We start from the raw sequence: 12,838 nt of genomic DNA, 5'->3' as shown, positions 1-12,838 counted from the left end.
TTTTTGGCGTCCCCTAGGCCGGCGACATAACCGGGTTCCACTGTATATGTGTGTATATTACACACACACTACACTACACAGTGAGTATTCACAATACGCTAAGCAAACTTCAGAGCGAGACAGGGCAAACTCAGAGTCAGAACGAGCGTAGTCAATAACAGATAATCACAAAACACGGAACAGAATCACTATAATGATCAAAGCGAACTTCGGTTAAAGTGAACTCCTGAGTCCTGCTTCCGATCTGACTTTATAGGTCGTCATTTACGGGTGGTGGGCGGTGCTTCAGTTAACTGGAGTGTAGAGAAGACCTGTACACACAAACCACACAAATACAATACAACCCGCGGGTTGTAACACAACTCATGGGCAGTGTTGGGGGTAACGCGTTACAAGTAACGTGCGTTACGTAATAATATTACTTTTCTGGAGTAACGAGTAAAGTAGCGCGTTAATTTATAAATTTACACATTAATATCTAAGTTACTTTTTTTTTTTTAAAGTAATGCGAGTTACTTTTCAGTTAAATTATTTTGCATAAAAAATAAATACTGAATTAAAATGAACGTAGTCACGTAGAATCGCGCACTCACACGTGCGAGCCGCGGGAACAGAAGCTGGTCAGAAGCGGAGATGGCAAACCAGAGAATTACATTACTGTGATGGAAGTATTCTTATTCTTTTGAAATAGTCGAGGAAAAGGAGAAAGGAATAATGGTTAAGTGTAGATTATGTGTTGGTGAAAAGCTCTTTTCAACTGCAAAAAATACCACTTAAAAAAAACAACAACATCTGCATGCAAAGCACAGCACTACAGATGTGTGTGTGTGTGTGTGTGTATAATGTTGAATATATGCAACATTATGCAATGCATATCTGGAAATGGAGACAGAAATATAGAAAACGTTTGCCGACTTTCCACCACTGCAGCTCTATGGACTGCTCAGAATATAAGTTCTCCGTGGGAGACACATGTACGATGCCATCGCAGCGGAGACAGAGAGCAAATTCACAGCTCATTTGCTCTTTGTGGGAAGATAAACTGTCACGGTCACTGATAATAGCGCTAAATTTGTAAAAGCGTTCAGAATGTTTCAAGCTGATGATGAAGCAGAGAATGATGTAGACGAGGACGAGGTCATATTTACGGAATTGCACGAAGTTTTACGTGATGACAGCGAAAGGTATGTTCTCCCTCCACATCACCGGTGTGCAGCCCACACCCTCAACCTTATATACACGAACGACAGTTACATTTCTGATGGCGAAGGCAGATTAAAAAGCAGTGTACAGAAGTGCGACTGGAAAGTGTTCAGTCAAAATTTTGTCGATCATCTTATTGTTCTCTAAGAAGTTATTAAGCATTTTAAATGTTTAAGACATGTCTTTTGCCCTAATATAACTTATTTCTTAATGGCAATTATCTATATTACACCTGTTACACCTGTAAGGCGTGAAAGTAACGCAAAAGTAACGCAAAAGTAATATAACGCATTACTTTCCATAAAAAGTAACTAAGTAAAGTAATTACTTACTTTTGGGGGGAGTAACTCAATATTGTAATGCATTACTTTAAAAAGTAACGTTGCCCAACACTGCTCATGGGTCATAAAAAAGAAGAATGAATGAATTAAATGAAGAATTCAAGTTAATTAATCATTTGCACAGTATATGAAGATTGGTTAATGTCAGCATCATCATTTGGCCATTTTAATAATTCAGTGTAGGAAAATCCCAGCACATTAAAAACATTTGTAACAGGTAACGTTCATATGATTAGCAAAGTCTTAAAGTGGTCTAGTATTAAACATTTAAAGGATTATTTACAAATGCCTGGAAGAGTTTCCCTATCCAATTTATTTATCATATATTTTTATGTGGGATCTGTCTGCATGCTAGTCACAGCTGTAAAACTAGGCACATATGTATAAAAATAGAACACTTTTGGATTTGGTATGAATTCTGCACTTCTATTCTCAAGATTAACATATCAATGTTGATCAAGGCTATATAATATCAAGGTTAGAACACAAAAATCGGAGCCAAGGTGGATTGAGTTACCATTTTCTAAAATTAACCTCTCATTTTATTAATTTATTAATTAACCTTTCACTTCAAAATAAGGCAACAGTTTACATTTGGTTTACATTAAAAACTTTACTAAATGTGTTAATAATGCATATGTGTTTCTCTATAAAAGACGTTTAGATAAGCCACAATTATGGAGCCCTTTGTCCTTAACAGTCAGAGCCCTTTCAGTACATTTGCTGTATATCATTGGAGCTAATGAAGACTGAACGGAACCATTGCACACGTGTAGGCTATGTGTGTATATATATATATATATATATATATATATATATATATATATATATATATATATATATAAAACCGATGAATAGTTAGAGACAGTGTTCTGAGCATTAATTTTTTTCAATCTGCACTATGGGTCTACAGCTCTAACCCAGGAGTCATGATCAGGTTTTTTTTTTGTGTGTGTGATTGTTTCCTTTTCACAAAAATCTCTGCCCCTCAGCACTTCCTGGATACATCATAATCGCAAAGGTAAAGGTGCATACTATTTTAGGGAACATGCACCACTCCTTTGTTAACGGAACTGTCTAGATTTCTGAAGTGTTGCAGGGATGGTTGACCTTCTGCAAGCTTCTTTCATGATTTCTGTAGCAATCAACGGTTTCTTGGTCACACCCCCTTGCTAAAGCATAACTTTCCCTAACGTCTCAGTTTGGCTGGGTATCAAGTGCAAACTTTTGTTCATATATCATTATCAAACGTTGATATTTAGAAACAGCACGGTCCCCATATGTCAATCAATCCAAATAGCAGATTTTTGATTTACTAAAACAGCTATAAATAAGGGTGTTGTGTGCACAAAATACTCAGAAGGAGAAGGTTTCTTTTTAGCACTTAGTGCTCCGTTTACTTTCTTCACCAAAACATCCTGTTGCACTGTGGGGATGGCCTGGGGCAGGCAGTCACTGCCCTGAATAAGGTCTGAACATACTGCTGGCACTTCACAAAGAGCTCAAACGATAAGATGCTAGGGATAGACGTCACCATTGGCCTGGGGATGATAAACAGTCGTGCAGATGTGCTGGATGCCCTTGCTCTCCAGATAAGATGTGAAGTTGCTTGAGATGAACTGGGGGCCAATATCTATTGTAATTATCCTTGGCAGGCCCCAGCGTGAGAACAGGGAGTCCAGAATGCAACAGGACAGTTTGTCGTTGACCCAGTGATATGCAGCTAGTTCCCCCGTTACTTTTGAAAGACAGCCGCCCCGGATGTATATACAAAGCTGTGAGAGGACAGGGTCTTGGTCAGAGGCTGTTCTGAATTTCTGTAACGACACTATATCCTGTAGGGGGTGTGTGAAACAGCTGGATAATGTCAGTTTCCACCTGGTTAATGCGGAGCAGTTATGTCCATTCAGCAGACTCACAGCCTCGTCATACGTGATTTTGTTCTCCACGTTGAGCATTCCAAGCGCTCGCTGTCAGTTGTAGCAGCGTGTTTTTCCTGGCTGCGCTCACTTTAGTGAGACCGGACGAGATAATTTTCAAAAGATTGCAGCCAGTGGGGCCATGGTATGGGCGGCTCGCCTGGGAGCGTGAGGAAAGTTGACGGCGGGGGTTATGAGCAATCAGCCATCCTCGTCTGCAGAATAATGCGTACACAAAATACTTAGAAGGAGGTGGTTTCTTTTGGCAGTTAGTGCTCCGTTTACTTGCTTTACCAAAAAAACTCAACAACCTCGCATTACATTGCACAGCCTATATATATATATATATATATATATATATATATATATATATATATATATATATATATATATATATATATATATATATATATATAAAAACTTAACTAGTCGAACACTTCACACTAGGCATGCATACGATCACAGAACAATCCACCCTACCAAACACTACAGAGGGCTAGCTGAAAAATTTGAAAGTTTCAGAAATGTGAACAGATGTGGAAAGTTTGCAGTGTAAATGAAGCAGATTAAATTCACATAGTTGTTTGAAGATCCACTGATCTGCTCAACTTTAATTTCTATTTGATTTTAGTTACATCTAAAACATGGCTGCTTTCAGCCATTTGGCTGCCAACAATAAATCACACAATTTCAGATATTCCACACTTCATCTGTTACATTTATTGTTCTATATATCTTGGCAAGAGCTGGCTACTGCGCACGTTATTTGCATGAATTGTTTAGCCTTGCAGATTGTGGAAATATTTAAATTACTATGCAATATTTTAATGTATATTAAATTACTATACAATATTAATTTAATTCTAATATATAACTGCTATTGGTCAAGGAAACAAACAGAAAAATCAACAAAGGCAGTAATAGACGGAAATACATTTTAATTGGTATAAATGGTACAAACATTAAAAAAAAACCAAATAAAAACAAAACAAAAAGATGACTCCACCATGGCTACTTGTGAAATCATAATTTCCAACTAAACAGGTTCAGAGTTCATATGCTGCCCCTATATAATTCTGATGTCAATTAAATTTGAGGGAAAAAAATGTCAAAGGGCACAATAACTGTAAGCACCAAGAACCAGTCAATTTGGAAATTCAATATCAAACCAGTGCTTTTGAAAATTCAGTATTAAACCAGTGCTTTTCTATCTTCCTCCATTAATCTTATCTACTCCTGGATACCGCTAAAATAATCATTTGCATAAACTACCAAAATCGTAGTTACACACTACATTTACTTTAAAAACCTAAAAAAAATTACTTAAAAAATCAAAACAAACAAACAAAAACCCCACAACCACCACCAAAACACATTTACAACAAAAGTAACCTAGCAGCATCCAAATGTTGGAATGGAAAAAAGAATTGTATATTTAACACAGCCCTGATCAGGCACCTACATTTTAGTCTATCCTTCTTAGACCCTCTTCAAATCTTTGTGCAAAAGCAAAAGCCAAAATCCAAAATAAAGAAAAGAAATTATATATATATATATATATATATAAAACAAAATTAGATTAAATAAACATAAATAGCTGTTAAATAGAAGCCACTTCAACTGAGGTACAGATATAATACATTTTGGCATTGAGTGTGGTTTACTATCTTACACACTGAAATAAAAACTAACTCTATTAAACAATTTGCTAATGTAACAAACAAACACACACACGCACACACAAGGAAATTATTGAGCCATAGACAAGGCTTGTGCTCAGTCAATAATGAAAAAGAGAGAAATCATTTCGATAAACACTATAAACCTATCCTTTCTACCTTTTCAAGCATAAAGCATAAATACTATACAACTGCAACCTTAACAGGAACTGACCACATTTTGCACTAACTCTCCTACTTCTACCACGTCATTGCTAGGACATGTCTGTGATTATAAACTACTATGAAAACTATATTGTTAAAAATGCATATAAAATATGCTCATCAAATATTATGGCACTGCTGGTGCCATAACAGCAACATTACCAACAACTTCAGCTTAAAATGCTGGAGATAAACAAAACCAACAAAGCTATTTAGGGATATACAGACAATATGAATGATATGCCAAGCAAAAGTAGGTTATTATGTGAAATACATTCATTTCCATCTTCATTTCACTTACCAAGATTTCATGTTCATTAATCAGACAAGTCCCTTTCCAAAGCCTCTTTCATTTCTCCATTGGGAATCCCAGCAGTCTGTTAGCATCGACTGAAATGCCACAGCAGCTGATCTACCCTGCCAAAGGGTCTTTTTAGCTTTTGAAAACAAACTCACACTGGGAAACTAGCTGCACTATTAAAGGGTTACCTATGCACTTAACTTACACATTAGGCTCAGTTGTTCTCAGGATTTTTGTCAACAGTATTAAAGAACCATTCTGTGAATTTCCTGAGTTGGGCAGCTGCTGTTTGACTCTCCTCCTGTAGACGGATATTATCTTGTCGAAGATGTTGGACCTCCACCTGCAAGATGGCTTTATCCTCTTTCTCCTAAGAAGAGTAAGCAAGATACATCCATGAAAACAAATAAAAAACCCCACAAAAGAGCACAAAGTTATAAAGTAGGGAATTCCAGTATTCAGTCAATGACCTTAGGTTCAGGGTCATTTAGGATGTGCAGCAAAACAATTATCTAAAGTAAAAAACCATGTTCACCTCTGAATAGCCTAAAAGTATAGAATTACAATTTTGGAGTAGCCTTGTCAAAATTCTGACTTGAGCCACATTTTATGCTTGAAAGCGCCTCTTAATTATCTTAATTATATGTTATTTAATTCTTAATTATCTTAATTAAGTCAACACGACAACAGTGAGATTGCTTACCTTTCTTAAGTCATGCTGGAGCTGCTTCAGGATGACTTCTAGCTGGTTGACTTTTCCAGTCAGAGTGGCAGATGAGCCATCTCTAAAAAAAAAAAAAAAAAAAAGCATGTTTATTTGCATATATATATAGTTTTACTTACAGCACCCTTTGTTGAAATATAGTCAAGAGTAAAATAACTAGGGCTGTCAATCAATTAAATATTTAATTACATGATTGTCAGGAGTTTACTCGTGACTTGATTGCACATTTTTATTTGTTCTAAATGTACCTTAATTGTTAACTAATTGTTACAGATTTTATAAATATATTAATATCACTCAAAATCTCTCCCCTTTGTTATTTATTATTTTATATTTATTTAATTATTTTACACTCTGGATTAGTGCCGTTAAAATAAACTTGCGTTAACGCATTATTTATGCGTTAATTTTGACATTTCCATTTTTTCCTTCTTCTACATCAAATGCACAGCAATCTATAAATTTTTTGACCTGCATTGTTAAAACTAAAAAAGTCAAGGAAGTCAAAAAGTCTATTTTGAACAATTGATTAATCTTATTTGTGTCACTGCCTAGTGAACTTTCAGTGTAAAATCTCACCCAGATTGTAGTGTAGATCTTTCTACTGCAGCAGCCTGTCTGGTGGGCGCTTGAGAGATCTGAATAGGTTCAGCTCCCTGCATGTCAGTCATGATGTAGACCGAGGCCATGTTTTGATCTAGCAGCAAAACACACACAGAGATTTCTGATTAAAAACAGACAAACATTGAAAACATTTTCACTATTTAAAGGTAAGCTCAAACTTTCTCAAATTATTAACTGGTGTTTAATTTCCTTTAAAATACTTTATGCATGAAGATCCTTCATTCAAATGGCTTTTAGTTAATACAATTTCAAACATTTCATACAGCTCACATATGGAATCAAAACCCGAGGCTTCTGAGATGGTATATAATTCTGTTTGACATGGAATTACAACACAAACATACTCACATGCATAGGTTTTTGAAAAGGTGTTCTTGCTTATTAACAAATATTTGCTTAAACTCATGTTTAAACACAACCCAAGATGACATTGTTGTCTGTAATGTAATGTTGTCTGCACTTGGACACCATAGCAAACAGAAAGGCTAATCTGACAAAGGACCAATGTAGGACCTTAAGACTCACACCAGACATAAGAGGAGATCCCTAAACTCTGATTGAGACAAATAATCAAATACAGCAGACTAGGGCTAAAACAATTCATTGAGTAACTCAAATACAAAAAATCAACGCAAATGATTTGCCTCAATGCTTCATTAAGACTTTTAACTACTGTTTCCCCGCCCACGGACCATTATGTCGCACCATCCGCTAAACTCTGGAGCGCTCTGGACAGGTAAACACAGAAGACGTTGCAGAATAAAAAATAAAAAAAAAGAATGGGAAGAAAACAGCAAGGGGCGAGGAGAAGATTCATATGGAAGTCAGTTTCCGCCACATAAAAAAAAGTTTGCCTAATTCAGTTTTTTCCCACAATTCCGAATTTATTTCTTACAATTCCGAATTTATTTCTTACAATTCCGGCTAATCAAGCAACATCACCCCTTCTGTAGTGCCAGAAAGCTTTACATATTGAAAATTAAATGGGCTTCAATTTAATCAGTAGAATCGCATGCTATCAAACTCTCAGTCTCTGATCCCTGGAGAGAACTCTGTCTAACAATCAGCTCTGGAGGAGACGGAACAAGACAGATGAAGCAGAGGAGCCTCGTTTATTCACCAACAGCTTCAAACTTCAGGCTGACAACATGGTTACCAGTGGATACACCAGAAATGTTGAATATTTACAGGAAATAAAGTCGGAAATGTAAAAAAAAAAGAAAAAATTATTCAGGCCAAAGAAAACTACAAAGTTTCCAAAGTTTGGGACCTTTTTAAACTAAAACATAAAAAAAAAAAAAAACATACACTTTGTTTACTTTTTTATAGAAATCTGGCGTTTATTTTTATATTCCTATTTATTTTTTTATTTATATATTTGTATTTGCATTTTGATGTAAAGTGGCAATTAAATGCACTAAATGGGTTTAGCTTTCACAGATATTTTTGTATGCAATTTCAGCAATAAAATGTAAATCTTTCTAAAAAGAAAACAAATTACTTGTTCATTTTAAGACAACAGACACTGTCTCAAAACAGCTTTACAGAAATCAACAGTTAAGGTGAAAATGGTGTGCATTTATCCCTGATGAGCAGCCGTGGTGACTGTGGCAAGGAAAAACTCCATTAAATGTTATGAGGAAGAAACTTTGAGAGGAACCAGACTTAAAAGGGGAACCCATCCTTTTTTGGGTGATATCAAGAGTTTGATTATAAATCTTTAAACAATACAGAACACTGGAGAGTGAGAACTAACGAGCACTGAAATGTAAGATTATGAGTAATGTACTCCCTACAGTCTTATACAGTCATTTGAGATTATGGAACCGGGAGCTACTGAGCAACTCATAAAACATCTCAATATTTGCGATTAATTATATATCCAACACCAGCTTCTCCCTCCCAGAGCCTTTAAACATCAAAGTGGTCCAATGTCCAAATTCAGCATGAAGGGGGAATCCAATGGTGGAGAGAGCAGGAGAAAATAACATCTATTTTTGTGGGAGCGAGACAAAACCTTGCGGGAGTGAGACTGAAAAATCCGTCCTGTGCAGGTCACTACACTGTACTCTCCGCCATTTTCGCAAGCGGCTGCATTGTCTCGTTGTCTATAATATGATAACGGCATTCGTTTACTTTAAAAAACCGATGAAATTCGGATTTATTATCATTATCAATTTTATCGATTAGTTGTTGCAGCCCTACAACAAATGCAGATAACAAATGTTACACTGATAGAAACACTGTTCTATCCTGGCTACCCCAATGTAAAAAGTCTGACTACACCCCAGGAAACCAGCCAAAAGATAAAGGTGCAAACATTTATTCAGTGTATCCTTTTGCAATAAGTAAAACATTTTTACATTTCAGATTGGCAAAATATTTGCAATAAATGTATATGCACACAATAAAAACAGCTGTGTTTCTATTCCCTGTTTGCTGTTCATATCTCTTTAACCAATCTTTCTCCAAAAATTTTTAAATGTCCTTTTTATTTTTACATTTTATTATTTTAAATGTATGGGTCCCCTGGTGGTCTAGTGGTTAAGATGCAGCGCTCCCACCGCTGCGACCTGGGTTCGATTCCCGGTCAGGGAACCATCCCCAGCCACTCTTAGTGCCGGTCCCAAGCCCGGATAAATTGGGGAGGGTTGCGTTAGGAAGGGCATCCAGCGTAAAACATGTGCCAAATCGAACGTGCGGAGGATCCGCTGTGGCGACCCCTAACGGGAGAAGCCGAAAAGAAAGTTTTATTATTTTAAATGTATGATTTCCAGATAAGAGGATCTGGGAAATATGATGTGTGTACCTCATACATGAGTAATGGAACTGCAAGCATATAAAGTGAGGGCACTGGAATCTAAAGTAAGTACAGTATATACAGCTGGCTGACTGCAGGGAACAGTAAAACAATGCTAATAATTCAATTATTAAACATTTAAAAACTTGTTGTGCTTCATTGTGATATTTGGATGTAAATATAAACTGGGGGACAAAAGGGATAAATAAGGTGTGAGATTTAGAGAAAAAAAGATGATGATCTTGGACAAAAAAGCTTTAAGATCCTTTGCGATATCATCTGTATCCTATACTGGTATCTGTCTATTTTTCATTTTTATACTGTAATAATCAACACTTTGAATGAATGGCCAGCTCTAGGAAGACTCCTGGTTGTGTCAAATATTTTTTTATTTAAAAACTGTACTCTTGGATACTTTATTGCAGCAGTCTTATATAATTTTTTTTTTTGCCTTACCTAAATCTGTGCCTCAACACAATCATGTCTCTGAGCTCGGAAGGCACTTCCTTCTTGCATTTCCCCAATTGGACATTATATGTGCCTTTTCAAAACATGTCTAATCACTGAATGAAAGTGTACTTCAATTAAAGTGTAAAAACATCTCTAAAGGTGATTCAGAAAAAAAAGGAATGGCCCTGAGCAAAATTTTAAATGTAATGCCAAAGAGTCTGAATACTTACAGAAGGTGATATTTAAATTATTATTATTATTTTTTTTTTTTCATCAGTTATCACTAGGGGTGTAACGATGCACAAAATTCATTGTTCAGTACGTACCTCAGTTTTTAAGTCATGGTTCAGTTCAATTTTGCTACAGTTAATGGGAAGAAATGCAAAACAAATAATTTTCAAAAATAATAAATAAAAAATTTTATTATTAATATTTGTGCTCAACGTTTTAAAATTTGAAAACAATTTTAAATAAAAATATCTGCTTGATAAAATAATATATAATAATATATTATATACACCCAGATGTGTAAGTGTGTGCAAGTGTGTGTTTTACATTTAAATATAGAATTTTCTAAATATATGTTCTACTTAACTGTTTTATTCATTTTAGCATTCTTTAACAAATGTCTTCATTCCTTTTATCTCTCATTCATTCACTCCCTCGATATGTGGAATTGTCAGGATTTTCTCCTTTTAAGATAAATTCTTGAAGCTAAAGAATCTATTGCCCTAGGATTCAAACAAAAATTTTTAACTTTTTATTTCACTGCAAGTTGTTTCCTACATATAACCATGTTTGTAACAAATAAAAAAATCTTGAATCTTAAATCTATATTCGCAAAACATTATTTTTCCTGGTCTGGACTGAGTAGCCACAGTGACACCAGTTCCTTTTTATGCCCCTGGCATTGTTGTGTATGTTTAAGTTAAAAAAAATTTATTAAATAAAAATGCTGAATGTGCGAACAATGTTCCACACAAAGGATTGCACTCTGAAACCTGTACAAAAAACGTGTAATGTTACACCCCTAGTTCCCCTTCAGGAACTCAAACTGCGTCGAAACGCTATGGGAACGCCCCTGCGTGACCACGCGTGAAATCTAGCCAATAGGCAAGCCGTGACGTCATAGACAGGCGACGTCGCGTAAACCAGGAAGCTACAAGATGGCTGTGCGGTGGTAGCGACATTAGCTTCTGCTCGTTCAGGTAAGCGCTTTGAGTGTGTTATCTGTGCAGTCATGAGCTTATACGCAGAATTCCGAATTCAGAAAGCCGATGTGTTGTTTGCTTAGCTTAGGAGCGTGCTTAGTCGGCTGTTGGTTAGCATCGGTTGTTAGCATTTTAGCCGTGCGGCGCTCCCGGCTGCGAGGCGAGCTCCCGTTCCCCGGGGATTGCGCTCATTTGGTGGTTCCTTCTTCGGTGCGTGTGACGCGGTGCTCCGTTTTCTTCCTCCGAGGTGGGAGAATTTTCAGGGAGCGCTCTCCGAGGCGAGTGCTCTTCCTCACAGCTTTGGCTCCCGAAGGTATCGGCTGTTAGCATTTTAGCCGTGTGGCTATGCGCTCCCGGCTGCTAGCCGAGCTCCCGTCCCCTGGGGATTGCGCTCGTTTGGAAACGGTTCTTTTCCTGGTGCGTGTGACGCGGTGCTCCGTATTCTTCCTCCGAGGTGGGAGAATTTCGGAGAGCGCTTTCCGGGGTGAGCGCTCTCCCTCGAGGCTTCGGCTCTCGATGGTATCGGCTGTTACCATTTTAGCCGTGTGGCTATGCGCTCCCGGCTGCTGGCCGAGCTCCCGTTCCCCGGGGAGAGCGCTCGTTTGGAAACGGTTCTTTTCCCAGTGTGTGTGATGCGGTGCTCCGTATTTCTTCCTCCGAGGTGGATGAAATTTCGGGAAATTAGGGGAAGCATGCCTAGCGGCTGCTTCTTCTCCCGGTGCGGGCGGCGCAGCATTGCATGTCTCTCTCTCCAAGGAGGATGAGATGATGGATGCTGAACTAGATCTAGCCGGTCGCGTAGCAGAAGCAGCGCGCACCCAGTGAGCTGGATGAGCGTTTCCTGCGCCATGTGTCACAGCCTCAACGCCTTCCCTGATTTGCGCACCGAGGTGTCTGGGTCCTGGGAGGCCCGTGTGCGCGCGTGCTTTCAGATGTTTCTCGCTGGGCGTGAATGTTACTGGAGCTAAGTGGCGCGGCTACGGGTCGATGCCGCTTGTGGTAGAGACGCTAGCTAGCTATCTCTCGCTAGCTAGCTATCTCTCCCCGAGTGTTGCGTCTGTGACGGCTATCGGTTTGCCTATGAAGAGCCGCTTGGCTCTGGTGGGTAGGGCTACGCGGCAGGTCAAGCTACAGGTTGCTTCCACACGATGGATGTGTTGCTGGCATACCAGGCTGGCCTGCTATGGGGGATGATGCGAGCTTCCTTCTGAGCGCCATGGTGTGGAGGCGGTGGCCCCTGAGGGGGCACGGTTCATAGCGGCTGTTCTCTCTACCGAGGTAGTAGAGGCTCTTCTCCACTCCAGAGCTCCCTCCACGAGGAGGTCGTATGCCGCACGATGGCGACTGTCCGGGTCACGGTGTGAGCACCATGACTTGGACCC

The 12,838-nt window shown here is 38.3% G+C and overlaps 1 protein-coding gene across 2 annotated transcripts in view; it reads right to left on the bottom strand.

Annotated features, from left to right (window-relative positions):
• Positions 1-4,384: 4,384 nt before the first annotated feature.
• LOC310725168 (signal-induced proliferation-associated 1-like protein 2) overlaps positions 4,385-12,838 on the bottom strand; it is a 93,149-nt gene continuing 84,695 nt past the window's right edge. For both annotated transcript variants that reach the window (XM_083539858.1, XM_083539859.1), the window contains exons 18-20: positions 6,951-7,068; positions 6,351-6,432; positions 4,385-6,017 (exon numbers count right to left, since the gene is read on the bottom strand). In XM_083539858.1, the coding sequence (XP_083395984.1) occupies positions 5,862-6,017; positions 6,351-6,432; positions 6,951-7,068 (356 nt within the window). In that variant the 3' untranslated portion in view covers positions 4,385-5,861. The remainder of the gene's footprint in view (positions 6,018-6,350; positions 6,433-6,950; positions 7,069-12,838) is intronic.

Source organism: Silurus aristotelis (assembly GCF_946808225.1).
Source record: "Silurus aristotelis genome assembly, chromosome: 4".
NCBI classification, from domain to species: domain Eukaryota; kingdom Metazoa; phylum Chordata; class Actinopteri; order Siluriformes; family Siluridae; genus Silurus; species Silurus aristotelis.
Note: the sequence above shows the minus strand (reverse complement) of the source record. Positions and strands in the feature narration are given on the sequence as shown.